The 25,084-nt window shown below is 39.3% G+C and overlaps 1 protein-coding gene across 1 annotated transcript; it reads left to right on the forward strand.

Moving 5' to 3' along the window:
• The first annotated feature begins 924 nt into the window (after positions 1–924).
• On the forward strand, positions 925–24,664 carry snx25 (sorting nexin 25). Its single transcript, XM_058649776.1, has 22 exons — positions 925–1,121; positions 1,388–2,111; positions 3,768–3,852; positions 7,619–7,835; positions 9,589–9,761; positions 11,003–11,189; positions 12,031–12,101; positions 12,545–12,735; positions 13,326–13,457; positions 13,619–13,768; positions 13,869–13,994; positions 14,091–14,255; positions 14,602–14,733; positions 16,711–16,851; positions 17,230–17,343; positions 18,312–18,389; positions 19,322–19,405; positions 19,501–19,618; positions 19,781–19,847; positions 21,907–22,088; positions 22,223–22,323; positions 23,766–24,664. Exons 2-22 carry the CDS (start codon positions 1,758–1,760, stop codon positions 23,829–23,831), a joined length of 2,934 nt encoding a protein of 977 aa, XP_058505759.1. The 5' UTR covers positions 925–1,121; positions 1,388–1,757; the 3' UTR covers positions 23,832–24,664.
• The last annotated feature ends 420 nt before the right edge of the window (positions 24,665–25,084 follow it).

Genomic DNA, 25,084 nt, shown 5'->3' on the forward strand with positions numbered 1-25,084 from the left:
ACAGAATCTGCAGAATTTATTAGTCGCGTTTAAGTGATTGCAAAGGGTTTTTTAACCATGTCTGTGTTTGAGACAGTCGGATGGACATTTGTAGGGATGTGGGTAATGGTGGGTAAAGGAAGGAAATATCTGATTTCAGATAAGGATTCAGGATTTTTTACAGATCTATCGTGGTTGAGGTTTATGCTCTTGGTGCTTTACAGATTATTGAATCTTAAACATATTTAATATTCCCTGAGGATGTGGATATGGTGGACATGGCTAAAGTACTTTTTTAATCATTACTGTTCAAAAACATTAAAGCTCCTGTATTCACCTTAAACCCATGGTTCTCAAACTGTGGTACGTGTACCACCAGTGGTACATGAGATTCCTCTGGTGGTAGAAAATTAAACAAATACCAAAATAAATTATAATAGATTAAATAATAATTAGAGTAACCATATCTGTAGCTACATTTGAATCTGATTTTATTCTTATCAGTGAGTGATGTATATGTGAGGAAGAGGAGAACAATGAGAGCAAATGATCTTATTGGGAATAAATCTACCTGCTATGAAAAGTCTGTAGCTGACTTTGTTCAGCCTATTTACACCACTGCATCTTACCGTTGGTGATAATGGTGTTACCTCAAGAGCTCAATATGTTCTCAGGTGCTTCTTGGTCTGAGAACCACCGTCTTAGACAGTAATTAAAGCCAAAAACTGGAGGAAAATCAAAGTATGATCCTTTATCTGATTGTGTGCTCGATTATACACTATGGCAGCCCTCTTGTGCGGCGCTTTTTTGCTGGCGTTCACAGTAACGTTAAACAATCCCCACCCCACCCGTGCTCACTCGGACCATGCCCATGGATTAAACAAGCGCTCCAACGGCGGTGAACACGGCGTTGGATTGGTTGGAGCTGCTCCACGTTCGTAGAGATCGGCAGTCAGCTGGAGCTCGAGGATTCTCTCGCTTGTTTTTATCTGTCGAGGAGTTTGAAGCGGACATAATTATTCTGTTGCTGCGTTTGTGACACTTTCACATCGTCATAGTAAAGCTTACGGTACTTTGTATTGTACAAAAAGGGAAAGCGACACTGCAAGTGTTGTCACCGCGCACCTTTGTATAAACGGTAGGTAAGGAAGCTAACCTTAGCCGTGTTCAACTGGTTACTTAGCGAGCAAGAAAGCTACTTAGCTAAATGTCGCTAATGCACGCAACTTAACTCTTAATTAAAGCATAAACAGTTACATTTTATTTTGTCGCTCATAGGTTTATCGTATGTTTTTGTTGTGTTAAAGCAGACACTTTATTATTAACTTAGCGTCCTGGTTTAGGCTCCTGCTAGTCCAGTAGGTTAGCAACAGTCGCTAAGCTACTCTTCCACCTATTTGTCTCCAAGGTGACGGTGGTTGTTGCTCCATCCTTCCCATCAGCCCGGCTCTCCCTCGCTTTCTCTGGCTGCTTCCTGTTTCTACCCATCGCCAATTCCGAGAGAGCAGCCTATTGCTCAGCACTGCTGCGTGGAGGGAGCACCGTGTCGTGGATGTCTGAGCTGACGGGGCTGCGTGCCTGTGTCCGCAGAGTGGGCCGATGCTAGGAGCGGTGAGAACGTAGCGGTGTGGGTCGGTGAGGAGATGTCAAAGCGGGGATGCCTCTTCTTGGAGAGAGTGTTGTAGTGGAGGGTATACACGCGTGTGCACAGTATACCTACCGCTGTGACTCTGCATATAGACTCGTAGTGACACATATATGGATGGTGGGGTCGCAGTATGCCAACCCCCTCAACTACCACCACATCACTGGCTGGAGGGAGTAGCGGTAACACCGGAGGAGAAGCGGAGCTCATGCCCGTCACCTCTACCTCTCCTGGCGGCTCCACTTTCCGGTTCATCCCGGCAATCTTCCTGGGCGTGGTGGCGGCAGTGGTGTTCCAGCTGGCCTGGGGAGGCCTGACACTCACCTCTTTCTTCTTGAAGCTCTTCATCTATGTGTCATTCGCCCTGTTGTGTTTCCTGGCTGGAAGCTTTGTTCTGCTTGTCAGGAAGAGTCCTCTCAAAGTTTGCCGCTTCGACAGAAACACCAAGCAGTCATCTGCATGGCTGGAGTTCTTCGACAAGCTAATGGTAAGTTACTAGGAACGGAACAATATTTCATATTATTACGGTGCATCTTGATTATTAAGTTGTTCATGGTGAATAACCAGAATCAGGACACTCACATAGCTTACTTACGTTTCATGATACAAACCTGGATGTCTGGAAGGCTGGCTAGACATCAGGAATATGACAAATTTACAGAATTTGATTCAGTTTTACTTCATGCTTGTGCTTAAACATTGAGATTCATTTGTTATTGAGCATGGTGGAAAATGACATGACAAAAATAGTATTTTTTATCCTTTTTTATCTAACCCTTTTGAATGACTGAGTAACAACATTTCTGTCCGGATGTTATGCATAGCATAGTTAAGCATAAGGGAAAGCAGCTAAAAGTGCTTTGATCGTCCATTCTGTGTAGGGCAGGATGAGACGGTGAGAAGTATGCAGACACTATGATGTGCATGGGGCTGCACAGAAAGAAAAATGATACTGACCTGCTGGAGGTAGCATTCTTTGTTATTGATCAGCTGGAGCACTATGTTAGGCCCCATGAATAAAGAAAAGTTTCACCCTCACACCTGCATCTGAAGCGTGTGTGTTGTAGCACAAAGAACAGTGAGGCGCTTGCTGTAGTTCCTTGACCCCGTGGTTTTTACAATAAACTTTTCATGTTACAATGAAATGTATTACGTTATAGCACATAATCACATTATAACACATTGTATCGCATTGACAAGTGATACTGATCTGTTTTTACTTTTTCACATCCACACTATTCCATTTTTGTTTAAGATAAGATAAGATAAGATAAGATAAGATCGCTTTATTTATCTCACAGTGGAGAGAAAACGGCGTTACAGCAGCTCAACAATAGATAATAAACAAAAAAATAATATACAAGTAAGTAATACAAGTAGGAAATTATTTACATATACATAAATATAAGTATAAATATACATATGTAATAAGGTGCAGTTTCTCTTGGTGGTAAAAATGTACAATGAGTGTAAACATGGCGTTATGGCGTTTATAAATGCATACATTCTGTTGAAGATACATTTGTTGTCCACATGACCCTAGCGTGTTAGAGAATGGTTTAAAATGTCTGGATGCTATCATTCACCAGCTCACCACTTTAACACAATGGGAATTAGTCATGTCATCAGTTAGCATGGGAATGTTGAACAGTGTTGATCTCACAGTACACATTCAGATTTCCTCGGCTGTTGTCATCTAATCCCCTCAGTTGCTTCATCCATTCACCTTCAGTAATTTCCCCTCTCCTCTCTGTCATTTTCTCTCTGTGATCCTCATTGTGTTATTGTGCTGTAGTCGATGAGGTAGAGTCGTGCTGCTGGATTTAGACACACACGTGTGCACACTCTCACTCACAATCAGCCAATGCCTCACCTAAACCTCGCAGCATCTGTCTTTCAGTGACTACTGTCTGATGACCTATTGATGTTGACAGCGAACAAGTATTTTCTCAAGCATTCATCTGGTCAACATGCTTAAGTCATCAGAAAATTTGGCCTGTCTTTGTCTGTCAGGGCTTGAGACACAGCTCTCAGTCTCCTTTACCCTTTATTCCTGTTGTTGCTCAATATATCCTGATTGTCATGGTGTTCAAATTTTGATATGAAGTGCATCAAAGTAATCTGATGCTGTTTTATTTTTCAGGTCCGTTTCTCTGTTCGAGTTCAGGAGTCAGGCCAGAGCAGGAGGGTGGTGGTGTCACACAATGTGGACAAAACTCTGAAGGAAGGTAATGACAACCTTATGTCCTTATCAGTGTGTTCCCTCAAATATGAAGTAGGCAGAGATGTTTATAAAATAGACAGAACCATTAAACATGGACTGGTGTCGTGGCAGCACTCCTGCTAGGGGGGTCGGAATAAAATGGTGGCATTACTACTATTATTTGTTTTAAATATTCAACTTACATTGGTGTGACTTACATGCTGCCTGTTGTAGTTCCTGCTTAGCACTCGTAGTTTTATAGCGTAGACTTTTTCATTGTTTCTTGACTAAGAGCTCTTATCTGATTTATTTTGAATGTAAAAAAAAAAAGAAGACGATAAAATTTGGCTTAGCTTACCAGAAACCGTCTTCATTTGAGCAAACTCAAACAATGCTATCTTGACCAACCAAATTTCCCGCCACACGATTATTAAGACTTGGCGTACCAGACTGCGCCATTTCAATAGCCTTAAATACTGGTTGAGAGGTGAGTGCAGTGGGTCTGGTTGTCGATTCTCATCAAACGCTTCACTCAATATAACAAACATGGAGCCGGTTGATGAAGAAGACGTCGAAAAAGAACACAGATATTGTGAAAATAAAATATTTTACAGGCTATTTTGCCACAGCAAGGTAGGGAAAGCATTTTTTTTATAGGATAGAGTAGACAGTGGCCATCAGTTGAGTAGTGAGCGGTTCTGCTTGCCGCTTACACTTGTGGAACACTCTGCCATGTCTTAAATGCATATTTGGGGTATCCTGATCCCTAGCAGAGCAGATATGGGCATCTTTTTTTTGACTGAATGAAGATCAGCAGCCACACTGATCTCATCACCCTGATCTTTATACCAGTGGCATGTATTTCATAGTACCTGTGTTTGATATAATTGGTCATATTTTGATTCAATGCCGCATTTTCTGCTGCCTCATTTCTGCTGTCCTCTCTGCCCTAAGTGCTGCGCTCTTGGTATCCAATCTAGAGAATCATTTTTTCATCTTTAAAAACTCAAAATACAGTTTTAATTCCAGTGTCCATTTCACTGTCAGTGAATGTCTTAGCTGTTCCTTCATTTTCAAACTTCCACAAAGGTCCCTGACACTACTGTTCAACTTCTTCTTTTGAGAGAACTGCTGACTAATGGAGCGTTGTCTTTCACTCTGACCCGTCATTCATCCCTCCCACTCATAGTGGATTACAGCAGTTGGAATCCCCTGGTGTCACAAACACGCACACACACACATAGTCACTAGAATGCTGGGCAGCCAAGTAACAGATGGCTCCAGATTTACACCAAGGGTGTGTATTTGCACATGCTCTTGTGTGTGCTCTGAAAAGGTCCTTTGGTCATACTGTGACATTTATAATAACATTTTTGTTGACATTGCTCAGTTCACATTTGAGCTCTGCTGTTAATTTTGATGAGGAGTGTTTGAGTTTGTGCTTGTATAAAGAATTTCAGATAAAAAAAAATATTGAAGTTCAGAGTTGGGTTTTGTTTTTAATTTTTATTTTTGACTACCACAAAAATGCATAAAATCACTTAAATAAAAACTTTTTCCAAAGTAAAACACTGAAATGCGACAGATATATTTGACATAATGAGTATTGTGTGGTAATACATATTTAATGAATATTTATAATATCTACTAAAACCAATTTGGAAAATGATCTAGATTGACTACTGGCAAAGAGCATCATAGCATCATATTTTCAAACCATTGATCCTTTTCAGGGTCATAGTGGCTGCAGGGGAGACTTTGGTCACCACTTTATCACAGAACTCACTCATAATTCACACCTACAGATGGCTGAGTCACCATTTCCATTAGCCTGCATGTCTTTGGACAGTGGAAGGAGGGATAAACCTCAAGACGATAAATCTAAAAGGACTGAGCTAAAGCGAATACTGATATGTGGTAAAAAGAAGAAGGGCACATTTCTGCCAAAGCTAAAGCTTGTTAAAATTGTATACGAAGAAGGTACATTAACTGGAGCATTGGTGAGATCAATTAAATTGCCCATAAATATGGCCAAATTCTCGTTAAAGAAGTATTCTTTAATCAGCATATATTTCATTTATTATATTTAGTGTATTTCACAAATTAATTCAATCAAATAAATATGATGATTATCAATGCAACAGCCTTTAAAACCAGGAAAAGTGCTCACAGATACTACATCGCGATACCCAAAATCTAAGACGATATCTCCTCTAATAGTACCGATACAGTAATCACACAAAATGGTCAGGTTTGACATCAGGTTTACTAAAATACTTTTTCCTCTTTGGATATCTTTGTAAAGATGCTAAGAAAAAAATATTGAATAATTGAAAAAAAAACCCATTCAGCACCATTCAATCAACTGTCCACATTTGCATATTTGATAGTTGGTTAAAAATACACACATTCACACAAACAGAGAGAAGGGGATAGACACAAGACAGAATGACCCTCGGGTTGTAACAAATATAAATAAAACACACTCACACTGGTTTCCATGACTTCAGAGGACATTACATTGACTTGCATTCATTTCCTGGAGACTAACTCTAACCATAACCATAATTACTACTGACCTAACCTAACCTAACCCTGACCTCAGCCTAACTTTAAAACATGTCTTCATGATTCTTGATTTGTGTCCCCATAATGTGACTGTGGAAACAGATTTAGGTCCCCACAACGTAAGGAATACTTGGCGCACACACACGCACAAGCACACACACTCACACACGCACACACACACACATATGTGTCCAGTTCTGTATAAACAAAGAAATGGCAGTAGTAAATCACCACCAGAGAGTGGTTAGTATGAATCTACTATCCAGCTGTGGCCTCTCTGTGTTGCATTTGCATGAGTAGTGTTTTCATTTCTGTTCTTTGTGCAGGTGCTCTCATTTCCTCCCACACTGTCTGTGATAAAATTAGGGTCAGCTGAACTGGTAATACTGGTGGTAAATTGCCTATAGGTCTAAATGTGGTTGTTTGTGTCGGTCCTGTGATTGATGGGTCAAGATAAACCTCATCTCTTTCCCACTCAGTGGATGGATGATGCTTCCTCCACATTTCTCTTGTTGCACCAGTGATCACCTAGACCTTTGTTGGTATCTGTGAGCCTGTGAGAAATGACCATTCATAATAAAGCAGAGTTTGGGCTGCTGCTTCTGTGAGGAAATCTTAAAAAGTCACAGTCAGTTGATCAAAGGATGACTGCTATTGATCAACATCCCTTATGTTTGCACAAAATTGAGGTCGATGTCCATTCTTTTTGCATTGCTACAGCAAAATAGTCCTGATTGTATGTTATAAACACTTTGAAACTTAATTTGGTTTGTCTTTTGCAGTGCTCAGCTTTCTGAAATCTAATCAGTTGTTTCCCTGTTGCAGTTGCCTGTCTCTTTACATTATGTCTTCACAGAAGGCATAGTGCTAAGCAACACATTAGCAGAGCAGCAGCAGTAGCTTTGTTGCTTTGTGTGCACCTAAACAGGAGATGAGCAGCCTAGGTGTTTCTTGTTTTGGAAGCACTTGGATGATATTGCCATGGTTACACATAGATGGAAGACTCTGGAAAATATTTGTATGTAAAAATATGGAGTATGGAATAGTGAGTCTTATTTGTTTGTATGTACAATAAACTTGTGTAAACAGCAGGATTGATGTAATTGGAGCACATCTGTTCTGTTGTCTGTGTAGATATACTGTTTATATGCAGCCTTTCACAAAATGCATATTCCAATTGTCTTTCTCTCCCTCTCTCCTTTGTTACCTTCCCTTCTCTTCAGTGTTTGACTACGCCTACAGAGACTACATCCTGTCATGGTACAGCCCTTTGAGTCATGATGAGGGCCAGTTGTACTCCATGCTGTCCGAGGACTGGTGGCAGATGATCAGCCAGTTGAGATCAAGGCTTGCTGACATAGACCTTGTCAATGTGGTGTGTTATGACAGCATCCGCATCCTGCATACACACTTCACTGACCTTAAGGCTGCATCTGCAAGGTAATAAACAACACATATCAACACATATGGTATCGTAATATGGGTGCTAAGAGCAAAAGGTCTAGAATTAATATAAATAAATATAAAATACGAAATATATAAATATAGCCACTCCCTCTTCATAAAGAATTGTTCAAACTGCCCTGAGGAAGGCACTGTAGAGTTTATACAGCAACAAGAAACAAAGAAGAGTTTTTTTTACCAAATGTAATAGAGCACTATTTGTGCCAAAATTGTCCCATTATCTGTACTGTGTCTGTTGTTTTATCTCCTGATGTTTTCTTAAACTAAAATGTGAAACACACATTAGTTGACAATAAAGGATTATTATTATTATTATTATTATTATTATTATTATTATTGTTATTTCATTTCATTTAAACAGTTAAAGCTACAATACCTTTGTTGTCTGTGGTGCTCATCACTCAAGAGAAGTTATGTGTTTTTGTTGTTGTAATGATGCTCATAAAGTTCCTGTCCCTTTTTTTAGTCCCTCTTAATTTGTCAATTGAATATGACTGGTTGTAATTTAACAGAAACTATTCATTTGTCACTGACAAGATTTCCCCTCCCACCAGTGTCCATAACTATTAATTTAATGTAAAGTGATGGGGGGGTGTAATTGTAGCAGTTCAGTAAAGTGTAACAACATGAGAATCCTCCAGACTGACTTCCTTTGTCTCCTGGCAGCATCTGCCAGATCCAAAGCATGCAGACGGAGTGATGATTCACACATTATCTGGTTTCATTATCTTGGCAACTCAGGCGAGATTGTTGCTTTTATCAAACTACAGAGATGTCTGGCCTCCCTTGTCTTAAGTAGTGTAGGATTCAAAGCAGCAGCAGCAGCAATGTGTCTGACACACTGAGTTTCATCTCATAATATGCTCTGACTTTGTACCAATATTTCTAGAATGCATTTTCCCAGTCTATTAAGGCTGTTCATATGCAGAGTCTTCTGCTTGCACAGGTACATTATTTTCAATGTAGACGTCAGACACGCACACAAACGAGAGTGATGCTCTTGCAACTCGCCAGTTTTTCTGGCCACATTAGCGTTGCATCAAAATTAAAAGTTTCTAGAATTCATTGATTGCTTTCAAAGTGTCTTTTCATAAGTAGGTGAAACTGGTCTTTGTCGACTCCCCAGCCAGCATGTACTTGGTGGTCCATGGGAGTCTCACCGTTGTTTGCCCACATGGGAACAAGTTACTGAAACCATATGGGACCTGCACAATTTGTCCACTTCAAGCTTGCCCATGCCCACTTGGTAGTAATAAGTTGGCATGGGCTTGGTATGGGGGCAATACTGGTTGGGCCACTGTGGAAACCTCAGACCTACTTTCTTATTCTTATCAGCCTGAATATAACCCTTATGGGGCCCACATGGACATAAGATTTAACATCTATCATCTAGAAAGCCCATGATTTAGTTGGTTAAGGGGATGATGCACACAGACATGGCAAGACACACACATTGAGCAGAAAAGCAATTTTTAGGGAATCCATTGTTTAAAATATTTTTCTTACTTTAAAATGTTAGTTTAGTTAGGCTGCAGCAACTGCAGACAGCCCAGCAGCTCTCAGGGTTTGGTTGCTTAGCAACAATGTATGCGTCAAGAGCACAACCCTCAGTTAAAAACACCTCTGTCTTCTTCAACACACTTTTCATACTTTTCATCCCTTTTTAGCTGCATTTGAATGGCTCATGTATCCGTTTTAACCACCGTCTCCCACTTTTGTGTGTGTTCAGACCAGAGGAATGTGCTCGGCCATTTCCTCTCCATCCATGTTTGGTCAGTCCTGACTCGGAGCTGGCCTTCCTCCGCTGTGTAGCCAGAATAATGCTGCTCTGTCTCCTGCCACAAAAGGATGCCAAGTCACATACACTACGCTGCTGCCTCACAGAAGTCATCACTACAAAAGGTACTTACAACTACAACTACAAGTTCATTTCATTATTAAGTAACCAACCAATTGATTATTTTCTTGATTAATTGATTGGTTGTTTGGTCCATAAAATGTCAGAAAATGGACGAGCAAAGAAGCCAAAGAAAATCACAGTTAAGAGGCTGAAATCAGAGAGCTTTTTCTTATTATAATTTTATTAAAAAAAGACTCAAACCAAACTAAACTAAACTAAAATATTTGACTATGTTTTTAGTAAATGATTACTAATTGGTTACCTAGTATTGAGGTCAGATTATAGACCTGTAGTGTCAACTAAGTCAGACATTGTTCATCAAAGTCATCAGTAACATGTCAACATTGCTTTCTCAGGTAGTGTCCAGTCTTGTGAATTGTATTCACTGCAAGTCTGGATGTCCCAGAGTGTCCTCGAGTCTTATTTTAGCTCTGCTCATTTGATATGAATTATTCAAAACAATTCTACAGCATAGACATTATCATGTGATCTATTTGTTCTCTCTCTGGCTCTCACAGCTGCAAGTGGTGGTGGAAATGTGCTTTAAATCACACAGAGCTTTTGTTTTTCTGACAAAAGTCAGTAATGTAAAGGATTAACAGATTTTTATGAGCAGATATTTTCACATGACATAGAAAAGCACCAGTGTAAATAATAACTGGCTGTATTCCATTTAGATGCTCCAAGGTGTAAGGCTTAAGTACTGTGCATGCTTGCCTGCAGGAAAGGCTTTTTGTTTGCTTTTCTCATTTATCACCATGTAATCGCTGAAATGGGTTATAAAAGTGAAAAGAACCACAACAAGGCCTCCAGTCTCCAGGCCTTTTTAACAACCAACCTTATAGGTAGCTTATTTTGAGAATGTATTTATTTATGATTGTTTGTTTGTATTATTTTATTGTTATTCATTCTGTTTGCATATTTTGCTCCAGAAGCCTGTAGATATTTTTTTAAACTTAATATTAGATTATAAAATGTTTGTCATTTTTTGTTGATAACTGACTTTCAAGATAAACTGAACTGTTTATGTTGAAAGATAATAGTAAATAATGTAGAGGCTGAGTGATTATTGCAATCTGATAAACAAATATTTGTGTGTAACCCAGACCCTGTGATGCCTCCTTTAATATCTGTCTATTCTGTATTTCTAAGAGTATTTCTTTTTAACTTAAATGCTTTTCAGAGAAGTGCTCAGTGAGATGAACATAAAGTAGTCACACAGTGTCTTGTGTCTGTTCTGCAGTGTTGAAGCCTTTGGTAGACATCCTCAGTGATCCAGACTCCATAAACAGGATGCTGTTGTCTCAGCTGGAGCAGAGGGAGCAGCAGGCTGAACAGCAGAAGAAAGCTTATACCTATGCTGCCTCCTATGAAGACTTCGTCAAACTGATATCAACTTCTGCTGATGTCAATTTTCTCAAACAACTCAGGTATGACACTGAGCTACACAATCATTGCACTGCCCCAATACACAGAGACTGGCCTGTGCATACAGACTTAAATTTACACTTCTGGTGTGTGAATGTGTGTGCGCAGTACTGTGCAAATGTTTATGGCAGGTGTGGAGAAATGCTGTAACGTAAGAACGATTTCACAATATAAATTGTAATTGTTTGTATTAATCGGAAGAAAAATCTAAATTCAAATCAATATTTGATGTTACCACCCTTTACTTTCAAAACAGCATCAATTCTTCTTGGTACACTTGCAGACAGTGTAGCGAAGGGCATTCCAAACGTCTTGGAAAACTCACCACAGATCTGCTTAAATGTTTCTTTTTCTTCATGTAATCCCATCCCAGATAGGTAAAGAGTGGTCACAACAAATATTGGTTTTATTCAGACGTATCCTCTTTTAGCTCCCTTTGCATTTTGTAAATTGATAAAGTCAATTTAAATGTATATCTTTGAAAACATCCACACATGCACACATATATATAGTATATATAGAAACTTGATAACTAGACAGTTCTAACACTAATCTATTTGCTGCTGTGGGGTTACCATGGGAACAGACAGTGTCTCTGCACCACAATACTAGATCTAAGTGCAAGTTAGACATGATACAGCTATATTTGTCAAGAAACATCTGCTCATTCACTGATACATTTCTGAAAACATAGGCTAAAAACATAGAACTGTTTTACACATGGTATTTCTATCACAGTACTTCTATCTTGTAGTGCTCAGTTTTTAATCCAACAAAAGCCCCTTTTAAATCATCAATTGCTCAATCGCAGTCACTAATGTTTTTCTCTTGTCTCTTTTGTAGGTATCAGATAGTGGTAGAGATTATTCATGCCACCACCATCAGCAGCTTGCCTCAACTCAAAAAGCAGAAAGGTATAGAAATACTGCATTTCACTGTATAACTTGTATGAGTCTACATTTATCAAATGATTATTTCAATTTGAGAAAATGTGTAAATTAAAAATCAGACTATGATTGTCCACTGCAGAAACCCTTGTTGTTTGCTGTGTCAGTCACTTGCAGCCTTTACATCAAATTAAGTTAAAGGGTCAAGATTCAGGCTGTAACTACAAGCAGCCTTGATGATCATGTGAGCATATTCACAATCTAACATTTAAGTTTCAGCATGTTAACTGTATAGCTGAAGCTTATGAAAATGATAGTTGTAGGTATTTCGGTCATATAGTCAAGTAAAAGCAAATGAAAACCTGACCTCATGATGGTGTTTGCGGAAAAACACGGTCATTTCACAGATTTATGTTGACACTACAGGAATGATCAGAGGATTGACAACCCACCAATTCTATCTCTCACAGATCGAAAAGGTAAAGAGTTGGCAGCCATGAAGGCAGACCTGCTGAGGGCCAGAGATATGAAAAGATATATCAACCAGCTAACTGTAGCCAAGAAACAATGTGAGAAGCGAATCCGCCTCCTCGGTGGACCAAACTATGAAAACAGTGAGGAGGGAGGGGGTGATGACAGCGATGGGCCTCAAAGTCAGAAGGTGAGTCTCTCATAATCTGGATTGCCACACTATTAAACATTTGGCAAACCATGCTTTTTATTTTTTTGTTGTGAATAACATTCTTATTTGAGTAGCGAACAAATTATAGCTGTGTTTCCATTGAGTGGAATGGTTTGGTTTGGTACGGTTTAGTATTTTATTTGCATTTCCATTGGAAATAGTACCAAAAAAAACTTGTCTTGTTGAGACAAACGGACACAAACTGAGCATGAAAAAACAGAGCTGCTGGATGTCCTCCATTGTTTTCTTTTGTGTTGCATTCGATTTCGATGCACTGACACAATGTCACTCTACTTATCTTGCAACACACCAGTTTTTCTGGGCGCATCGAAAAGTTTGTAGAATTTATTGAGCGCTATTAAAGTGTCTTTTCATCAACCATTGAGCACAGCCCAGACCCCGCTTATCAATTAAAGGTGTTGTTCTCAGTCAAAGCACAAGTTTGTTGATTCGTACCATACTGTACCAAATCAAACCATACCATGATGGAACCACAGCAAATGTGACCTTTGTTGAGGGCTTGTGTCACACGTTCATGTTTTATCTTTTCTCTCTCCCTCCGTATCCAGATCCTTCAGTTTGATGACATCTTGTCTAATCCAGGTTACAGGGAACATTTCAGAGTTTACATGGAGAGAGTTGACAAAAGAGCTCTAATTAGCTTCTGGGAATTGGTGGAAACACTGAAAACTGCAAACAAGGTAATACATACACACATCTCAAAGAGTTGAGCTTAACAGAAATAGTAATACGAGATGTGTTTTCCTGCTGCAGAGGTGGTGGTGTGTTATAGCAGTGCAGTTTTTGTCTGTTAATGAGAAGTAAATGAGAGTAAGTGGCAGTTTTTCTTTGTGATCCACAGAACGAGGTGCCCCAAATTGTTGGGGAAATCTATCAGAAGTTCTTTGTGGAGAGCAAAGATATTCCAGTGGAAAAGCTTCTTCTCAAGGAGATTCAACAGAGTCTAGTGGGGAACAGAGGAACACAAGTGTTTGTTCGACTACAGGAACAGGTAATGACTGCTGTTGCTACTAATTTACTGTAACCTTCTCTAGTTATAGTGGAGGACAGCTAATTTCTTCATCCAACAATAACTTTCATATTATCTCTAGGTTACTGAGACGATGAGAGAGCGTTATTACCCCTCCTTCCTGGTTTCTGACCTCTACGAAAGGCTGATCAGACGAGAGGAGCAGCACAGCCCATCACAGTGTAGCACAGAAGAAAAGGATGAAGTGGTCAGAAATACATAACTGTACAGCTGTACTGTACATGTCTGCAATTATGTCTTTATTGCCTTTTGTATTTCCTTAATTGCATCCCTATGTGTGTAGGGCCAGGGTCTTGATGGAGGAGAGGACGTGTGCGATGAAGGCAGTAAAGGAATAAATGAGCAGGCTAGCTATGCTGCTACTAAACTCCGCCAACTGTACGACAAACTCGAGTACAAGCGACAGGCGCTGGGCTCTATCCAGAATGCACCAAAGCCAGACAAAAAGGTAGACCTGAAATACACACATACAATGTCAGAGTTTATGAATTCTCACATCTTCACGTCTTTGCATGATGCCCTCAACTTGTCTGAGGTGAAACTCAAGGGATGGAATTAAATCTGGCAAACTCTTGTATTGCAATATATTACAAACTCTGATTTGCTTCACAACTTCTTACCTGCACTTGTTCATTTTTAATATAATTTGAAAAAATCAGACCACAGAAAAAATAGGTTTTTTGGTGTCATTTGAAACAAAAGCTACTTAAAACTCATCTTCATGTTGTGTCTTCACATAAATATAATTTGCATGCTTGTTAAAAGGTATTTTCTGTGTGTGTCTGTACGTGTAGATAGTAAGCAAACTAAAGGAGGAGATTGGAGCCATGGAGAAAGAACACAGTGAACTCGAGCAACATATCACAAGGACAGACTGGTGGTGTGAAAATCTGGGGCACTGGAGGGCCACTATTACTGCTGCTGAGGTAAATATAACTTCATTCATCATTTGAAAACAGAGGGTTGCTTACAGTAATGCTGAAGAAAATGGCCATAACACATTAAAGAACCGATTTCTTGTGCAGAGCCTAAAGTACAGGAGTCTGTCTTGAGTTCCTCCTACCTCAACATGCTTTTTTTATGCTGATATCAGACAGAGCACAGAATACATCAAAACGTTGAAGATGCAACACTATATTGTGATGCATTTGACCTTAATCACAGAAACGAGATTCAAGATTTAAGGTTGCCACCTGCTGTCCACAAAGTAATTTACAGTCAACATGTATTTTTTGAAAATGATAACATCAGGTTGTTCTATCATACTAGGCAGCCATGCTGCATCGTAGACTGTAAAATTAGTTTGACACACGTTGGTCATTTATTGGTAAGGTAATTCAATTTCCAATCGTATTATCTCTTGCTGACAGAAGATGATATGATGGCTGCAGCAAAGGAGTATGAGTTCTGAATGCACAGCAGCCATTTTCACAGATCACAGTAGCAAAAGCACAGGTTTAAATTCCATTTAGCATCTTCAGTTTCAGGGTGTGTGCTGATTTACAACTTACACTGTCCTGACATACTTGAACAGAGCTTTCATTAATGTGTACAGTAACACCTGTGCCTTTTCTGCTTAAACATGTCAAAATGGCTGCTGTATAAAGGGCCTTAAGGGTTGGGCTCTAATAAGTTAACACATCATCCTGTGGTGTTAAAGTAGCAATGGCATCCATGTCATTATGGTCATGTAAAAATGTGACAGCACCACTGTCAGTGTGATTAAAGATGTTATGGAAGTGATGACTGGTTATTTATCTGAAGATGTTAATCGTCACATAAATAGCCTGTCAACACAGACTGAAGAGGTGATCACAATCTGGTGTCACATGGCAGCTTCTCCTCAGAAACTGGAATCAACCTGTATCACAGGAACTGTTTTGACAAGAAGTAATGGATATACACAGGTGTTACTAATCATATTAAAAAAGTCGCTGTACCTACTGTAAACAGAACAGAGTGGTCGTCCTTGTGATTATTAACACCTGTGTTAGTTACTTTGTCATGTCAAGTGGCTGTTGTGAAAAAAAAATGCTTAGAGCAGTCACGTTATTTGTAGTTTATAATTGTTTATTTGTTAATAAATAAATATAAATCTTCTGATACTGTATCATATTTCCGTTATGTGACAATAAGCTGATAAACTTTATTTGTACAACACCTCAGCTCAGAATGCTTAGTGCTTCACATAAGTATAATATCCAAAATGAAGATATTAAAATTTAATATTATTTAATATAAACAAGATATTAAAATCAATGTAACAAAAAGAGAAAATCAGTTAAAGTACATGACCGCCCTCTTGTGGCAGAAAAATGTACATGTGAATGGCCCTGCACTGTGAATTCTAGTCAGCTTGTAATACCACGTATCACAGGAAATCTCATAAATAGGAATGGACACAATTCTAATATAATACAGCTTAACTTGGAGCAACTGTTACATGTGTTATGATGTGTAAGAATTAGTGATAATGTAATGTTGAGACTGCAGACTGCAACAAACAAACAGACTTCTCTGCTATGCTCCCTCCGCTTCCTGAGTGCATGAAGTAACTATGTATCCTCTGCATACCAGAAAGAATGTACGCTCTTTCCACTCTTTCACTCTCTCATGGTCTCATTCTTTCACTCTCTCCTCCATTTCCTTATTCTTCTTTGTTGGTCTTTTTTCCATTTTCATAGTAAGTTTTCTGCTTCAAAACCCTGCAGTAGAATAAAGATGACGCATGTTGGAGGCCTCCATACAAGGCCTTTGCCTCAGTCTGACAACAAATCTAACCTATTGTGTATCCAACCAGAGACCATAACTCTTCTAAGATGTGGTCCTCTCTGTTCGTAATGTGAGGCTCTAAAGTAACTCTAATGTACATTCACTAAAACCATGTGTGTGTGTGTGTTCAGGCTGCAGAGGAAGGTAGTGAGACTGTAGCCAGTTACAGTGTGTGCGTTAGCCTGGAAGAAGGAGAGGAGATGGCAAACAGTCGCTGGAGTGTCCAGAGGAAACTCACTGAATTCCAGATGCTGCACCGCAAACTCACTGAGGTAACAAAAACCAAAACAAACGGTTTCTTTTTGGACACGATTTCAGTATCAGCAGATTTTGGCTTTGAAATATATTATTGGATATGCCAAAATTTAACATTTGACTAAAACAGTAGGCTGCTACATACTCAACTTCTATGTTGGTGCCCTCTCCAACTATTACTTTTTTATGTTTTGTTACACAATCAGGAGAATGTTTTATATTTGGTATAATTTATTAGTCCAAGCACCTTGATATTTATCACACAAATAACATACATGGGTCTGTGTGAAGTATTTCAATATTTTTTCCCCCAAAGACCTACATTAAATGGTAGTAATGCCGTTGCCTCTCCTGATGGTTAATTCATATTTTCCAACTATCTCTTTCTTTGTCAGTGTTTCCCTTCACTGAAGAAACTCCAGTTACCATCACTAAGTAAACTACCCTTCAAATCCATTGACCAGAAGTTTCTAGACAAAAGCAAAACTCAGCTCAATGCCTTTCTCCAGGTAAGCATCACAAACAAGTGAACACTCTGAATCTCCAGGACGTTACCAGTTATTTAGCACTACACGTACTAAACTGTTAAGAAGATTACTGTGGCATTGTTCTGACTGCCTTTTTGATTCTGTTGTTTTTAATGCTTCTCTCTACAATTTACAGATTGAACATAAAGCAATACATGCTTCATTTAAATGCACAGAACACAGACTGTCCAAGCTATTTGACCTGCCAGCCAGATTACGAGCCATGAGACTGCGCTTTTTGGCTTCTTGTTTTTTTGTGTTCAGATGTTGCAACTGCCTTACATTACCCCATTCTAAAATAATATAGTTTTTTCTATATTAAATAACAAGATGAACTAGCTCACTACCTCTCTAACAAACAACTACAATTTTAGGATAAAAGTCCTCAACCCTGTCTGGACCTATGTTCAGGTTTTTTGAATGAACTTCAGTAAAACTTTTTTTGAGTCTCCCAAACATTGTATTGCTAAATGATGATTTTTCTTTAAATCTATTAAACCAATAGAGATGTATTATTTCACTATATGCTAATGTGAGAGCATCTGAAATGCCATAACATGAGCTGTTGATCATGAATTAAGTATATGAAGTATTTAAATTATATTTAGATGACACATAAACTCTATATTTATGAAGCGTAACACCAACTGTAAACATTACCTCTCAATATTGATATGTTGCACCTTTTTAAATGGCAAATTGGGGGGGTGAAGATGTAGGAAGTAGGAGGGAGGTGTAAGGTAGTATTAATTATCGTAACCCTTTCCTATTAAATTAACTTACCTCAAGTTGTGAGAGGTAGCACAATTTTTTCTTTTCTTTTAATTCCAGTAATTGTTACTTGACCTGTATATTTGAGCTTTATCTGTACCACACTGCCACCTTCTGGTTCATAAACACAGATGAGCGATACCCATGATCACTTCATTTTTGTGTGTGTGTGTTCGTAGCGTCTGCTGACAGATGAGCGACTGTGCCAGTCAGAGGCTCTCTATGCGTTCCTCAGCCCGTCTCCGGAGCATCTCAAGGTATTTTCTATGTGTATCAGATAAGATAAAGCTCCTAAGAATATTACAGTATTATGTCAACATTTTTAATAAATGAAAGCCCTTGAAGGAGATTTGTAGTTTTCTAATCTCTCACAGAGAATGTAGCAGGGAACCCTTTTGGTGTGTTTCTGGCTCTTCTTTCTTTCTCTTATTTCAGATGTGTTATGTGATGCTGGATAAGTTTCTCCTAGATTTAGGAGTGAGAAACCCATGTTTCACTGAGCAAACACTCAAAATACACAGCTATTTAACAAAGATTGACAGCAGCTTTATATACACTACCCTGCCAAAAAATATACATTCACACACTCAAATATTTTCTTGCACTGCCTTAAGCTTTGATTGCAACATGCATTTGCCATGGCAGCTATTTTATAAGCTAATGTCATAACTTTGTTTCAGTCCACAGTTGCTTTAGTTGGACTACTGTGTAAAGCCTTCTCCAGTACAACTATTCTTTCACAGTTTGAGCCTGATGAGTGCTGGCATTATCATCTTGGATGAAAAACCTGGTTAATGGTATATTTAGGTGACCTAATTGTCTGGGCAAATAACATTTTTGAACCTAGACCATAGACTGTATACAGAAATGGACGTAGATTTCTGGTTCAAACTGAACTTCTGTTTTGAAGACAATTAACACAATCCACATCATGTGCCATTAAAGAAGACCTGAAGCTAGAGATTGAAACCATTAACTGCACATGACTTATTTTTTGCTTTGGTAGCAACCTCAGATCATAACACTACGTTGCATTTTATTGAGTTGATATATTGTTGTATTGTAGATTAACGGTAATAATACATGTTTCAGACCATTCTGCAGGTTGTATTTGTCCATGGTCATCAGAGTGGTTCCATACTGTTTATAGCGATATGATAATTATGATAATCTCGTTGAATGATCATAGGTGATGTCAATCCAGAAGAAATCGTCTTTCTCTCTGGCCTCCTTCCTGGAGAGGCTACCTGGAGACTTCTTCTCCCACACTGAGGTACACTCTCGCACTGCTGAAGCAACACCACAGTGTGGACATGACACACGTCATCCTGTGTCCTCATTTGTGTTGTGTGTAATTGTTGTGATCAGGAGGAGGCTGATGATGACAGTGATCTCTCAGACTATGGCGATGAGACAGATGGGAGAAAGGACGCGTTGGCTGAACCCTGCTTCATGTTAATAGGAGAGATATTTGAACTCAGAGGAAGTGAGTGTGTGCTGTTGTCATTTCATCATTTGCATTTTACATTTTTACACAAAACAGAACATGACAGAGAGCGATGCCTTACCGTGCATTTAGCTTCACCCTGCCCCTGATGCCATATTGTGCATTCTTACTGAATGAATTTCCTTCTGTCTGTCTGCTCAGTGTTTAAGTGGGTGAGGAAGACTCTAATTGCACTAGTCCAGGTGACATTTGGACGAACCATCAACAAGTAAGTAGCATCAGTTCCAACTTTAACTATTAAGGTGAAACTATCATCATCTTATGTCAATTGTATTGACATAAGATGATATGTATTAAACTGTATGTAAGGATGAACAACAGGAAAACTCCTGTAAAAGTGGAACTTTGCAAGTCTTGTTACGTTTTTGCCTTTTTCTCTCCGGAGCTCCCCCTACAGTTTTGGATTTTTCCGACACAACTGTGAAAAAATCCGTCCATTGTCTACCACTTTATCCTCACTGTTGTAAAACACACAGCTGATGCTTCCCCCTTCCCTTCCCCTCTCCTGACCATGTGCATTTGTTTTCAATGAAGCATGTCCATGATGGTCAGCATCTGTTTGGCATGCTTCTGTGTATTTCAATTCTCACCATTCAAAAAAAGCCGGTTTGATGTTTTTTTATTTCACTTTTTTTATTTAACCTTTATTTAACCAGGAAAATCCTATTGAGATTAAGAACCTCTTTTTCAAGTGAGTCCTGGCCAAGATAGGCAGCAGCAAAAACAGTAAAACTTTACACAGTTACACAACAAATAATCCAGATTAAATTTAGAAGCACATTATGAAAAACAAGTGCACCTGTGGAGTCAGCCTCAAGAACTCACAGTTTGGATTTGAAAGTGTTCAATGAAATTTACTCCATTAGTTTCCGGTCTTTCTGCAACATATTCCATGCAAACATTGCAGAATGAACAAAAGCCCTGTTTTCCTAATTCAGTACGTGCATATGGAACAGAAAGCAACAAATGATCTTGTGAAAGGGTACAGATCAGCACCACAGTGAAATTAAGGTAGGTAGGCAATAGATTGAGCATTGCCTTATAGTACCATTGACTGATCCTTCGGGTGGCAAGAGCAGCTCAGCCCACCTGAGAGTATCACTCACAATGGTGTGTCAACACTTAACAATTCGTAACAAGGCAATCAGAGATGGCAGACCTCACCCCATTCACACAACAAGCCTCTGTTGGCCTATATGTATAACTGCCACATCAGAAGGTCGTGTGTTGAAAGCCACGTCAGGGTCAACATTTTCAGGCAACGTACCAGTGTTGTTTTTGGCAGCCATTTTAGACTTAGTCTTAGTTTTAGTCTTTTGGACTAAAACGCTTATTAGTTTAGTTTAAAACGCTTATTAGTCACGTTTTAGTCATTTCTGTATGTGATAGTTTTAGTCAGTTTTAGTTTAAAACAGAAAAACTTTAATCTCCATATTTCCACTTTTCAACAGTTTTTTCATGAATTGAAACACGGACCATTTTTAGGTTTTGATCAAAAGATTACACGCACAATAAGCAGAAATGTCGTGCACTTTGAACGTCTGACAAACCACACACTGACATTTACGTCCATTCTCATCTCGTCACGGAAACTCACGCACGTCTCGTCATGTTTTCGTCGTCAAACATGAGATGTTCATCTCGTCACCGTCTCGTTATCGTCATGAAAAAAAGGGCCGTCAACAAAATAATTTTGTCATCGTATATAAACACGTGCCTGGTGTGTGTGTCTATCCCAAATTCTAACAACCCTCTGTCGGCCACTGTTGCTCATATTGCAAGCAAGTGAGGAAACAGACAGACAGACAGACAGACAGACAGACAGACAGAGCCACCAAAAACAATACTTCACTCCCAAGTGAAGTAATAAAGGGATGTGTGTCGAGCTTTTGAAGACATTGAGCAGAAGCATTCATATACAAAAGATCTCCATAATCCAACACTGACAAAAAAGTTGCAGTTTACTCATGTGTGGCCCCTCACTCGGTGAGACAGTCGTTTCCTCCAATCTCTCTGCAACTTCTAAGTTGTTAAATTAGGGTAAAAATCCTGCATAGTTCTGCTTTGAGTGAGGTAAACTCCTTTTGCGATTTTAAAAGGTGATGAACAGCCTATCAGCCATGGGACAAGACAGACCTCCTTGTTTTTTAATGACTTTAATGACCCTGTTCTGTCATGCTACAGGTTACAATTATGTAAATAATTTGTAATTCACCTCTGTTTCCTGAGATCAGCATAAGGCTAACATCATCTCTGCTTTGATGCAGACAGATCCGGGACACGGTAAACTGGATCTTCTGTGAACAGATGTTGGTGTGTTACATCAGTGTATTCAGGGACACCTTCTGGCCCGACGGGATGTTGGCACCACACGTCAGGGTCCGAACTGACTCTGAACGCCGTGAAACCAAGGAGCGGGCTCAACAGAAACTACTTGACAATATCCCAGGTATGAACATGTGCAAATGTGGTTTTGAAATTTCAGAACACTTTAACACTGTTGTATGATTAACACAATCCATTTAATACATTACTGCTGTCTGCCGTTGTGACATCTTTATTTTGTATGGTTCTTTCAATCAGATGCACTAGCAAACTTAGTTGGCCAGCAGAATGCCCGCTATGGAATCATCAAGATCTTCAATGCGCTGCAGGAGGCCAGTGCCAACAAACACCTTCTCTATGTAAGAACAAGAGAGAACAGCTCAATTTCTGTCTTTCCATTAGGGATGTCCCGATACAACTTTTTCACTTCCCATACGATACCAATATTGCAGCCTTGAGTATTGGCCGATACCGATATCGATCCGATACGATATCAGCACGAATCATACATACTTTAATGACTTACTTTGCTTACTTAAACAGAGAACAATAGTCAGCAACAGTAGGTATGAGGAAAACTGACCCATTTATTTTTAACCAATGAGTTACATAAATTTTAACCTTCAATATAAGAATATTCCTTTTTTTGCCATGTTAATTTCATACAGTCTATGGTTAATTTCATCAAGTGCTAATGGGGGTATTTTAAGAGCATCCGTGTTTCACAGGTAACAGGTGTCTTCAGAAAACACCCCCCTTGTTTTCACTATTTTGGATTAGCCCAAGTGAGTGACTCCTCCCGCACGTGAACCTGGAGCCCGGCCCTGCAGCTGTACTTAGCTCCGTGTTTGGAGCTTTTAGACACATTTAAAACACAGAAAGCTTTTGGCATGGCTGGTTTTTGGGGTATAAATAACAAACGGAGGCTGTTGAAAGTTGAAAATAATGTTTTAGTAGCTCGCCTCAGGATGAGCTAGTGTGGTGCTAACGGCTAGCTCGCGCTCGCTATGCGGCTTCTAGCCTCTGATTTCAGAGGTAAAAGAAAAATGTTTAACCTCTGAAATAGCAGTAGCACACACACTGTTGTTGTGATCACATGGGCTCTACATGCATCCAACACGCAGAGCCCACGTGATCACAACGGGCGCTGCAGGATAGAAGTGCTGGAGCAGAATGGACTGCTGGTATCAGAGCGCTTATATCAGAGATTTTAGAGACAGTCCAATATAATCCGATACTCATTTTTTGGCTGATATTGGACCAATATGGATCGGGACATCCCTACTTTCCATCAGGGTATGTTTTGGTTTGGTACAGTTAGGTACAGTTAGGTACAGTTGGGAAAGCCCTGGGTCAGACTTGCTTTTCGATTGAGAACAGTACCTTTATGTGGAATGGGCGGTGCCTGATGGCTGCGTGAGATACTTAGTGCGACATCTTACTGGTGTGACAACGGAGGACATCCAGCATCCTCTTTTTTTCCCTATTTGACTGTTTGTGTCTCGTCAAGCTTTGTATGGGAATAGACAGCAGGCGATTGAAACAAAAAAAAAACATCACAAGGAGTGATTTCTGTCACTCAGTCAGGTGACTGTTGTGGGTGGAGCCAGTCTAGCTCCACCATTTTACTCTGGTACCCCAAGGGAAGGGTGGAGCAGTAGAGGCTGGTTATTTTGGTTTTATTCCTAATGGATACCCCCAAAAAATACTTACTGTACCAAACCATACTGTTGCAGCTGATGGAAATAACACAGCATCCAACTGCATCTGAAAATGTTTTTATATACTCTCTCTCTGTTAGGTGCTGATGGAAATGGCACTCAAGGAACTGTGTCCTGAACTCAGCACGGAGGTGGAAAACATCTGAACATACATACACACACACACACACACATTTAACAGGGTTAGGATGAGACTGGGGCTCTGCTGGTTCATCTCACCTTTCTGTAGCTAACCAATCATAAACTGCCAAGCTCTACAGGGAGACGGCCTTTGAGTTAAACCTCAGACAGAAAGCAGCAGTGTCGGTCAGAGCTGAGACACATGCTGATTCTGTGCAGGCTGACAGCAGCCTGAAACTGGCTGCTGTTTGACTTTGTTGTGGTGCAGATCTCAATTTGTCCGTCTGAATGCCGAGGAACCACATTTAGTTTGACTTCTTCCTATTTAGACATCAGTCTAACTTGACAGATCACATTAAACCCATAGTCACATGAGAACAAGTGTTTTTTTTACATGAAGTGACACACGTCTGCAGTTTTCTTTAATATAATAGCACTGAGTCACCAGATCTGTACCACAACAATTTTTTTTTTCTTGTATAAATTGTGATGGTCTGAAATTTACAATTTGTGAAAGTAAACAACTTTTTGATTGTTTGGTTCTTAGTCTATCCAGCTGATAACCTACAGACCTTGATGAATTGCAGAAAAACAAAGATGGTTCAGATTTTCTTTGGCCTTCTGAAGGCGACCAGTGTGCGTCGTTGACCACAGACCTCTGAACATTCCTCTTACACACAACCTGAGCAACAGCACTTGTGTTTTGTGATTCTTGTTAAGGCTTATAATTGTGCAATACAATGTCATGTAAAAGTACTTGTGATGATTTTATTTATGATTATTATGGATAGATTTTATTTTTACCAAAAATTGTTTAGAGAGCGTTTATATAAGCAATAAATCGCAAACAAAAAGTTGATTGTTTTTTGGTGGGTTTATTTTCTTAAAATTGTTGAAGTATAACATTATCTATTAATATTATTAATGAATTTCTGTCAAACAATAACACTAAACTTCGGTTCATCAGGGTGCATTTAAATGTAAAGACACTGGGTAAATATGAGTGACATCTAATGGTGAGACTGCAGATTGGAACTAAGGTTTCTGGTGTGTGTCTGTGGTGTCTTTTTTTCCATACCAGAAAGGGTGTTAACACTCTTTCACAGCTCTCCCCTCTTTTCCACTCTGCTTTTTTCTCCTCCTTCCTCTCACATCTGGTTTATGGGAGCATAAACTGTTCCATTTCAAGAACCGTCGGAGAAAATACAGTGGTGTAAACAGGCAGAGGAAAGTCAACTACAGACTTTTCACATAAGGCAGATTTATTCCCAAAAAGATA

Source organism: Solea solea, chromosome 14, assembly GCF_958295425.1.
Source record: "Solea solea chromosome 14, fSolSol10.1, whole genome shotgun sequence".
Taxonomy (NCBI): domain Eukaryota; kingdom Metazoa; phylum Chordata; class Actinopteri; order Pleuronectiformes; family Soleidae; genus Solea; species Solea solea.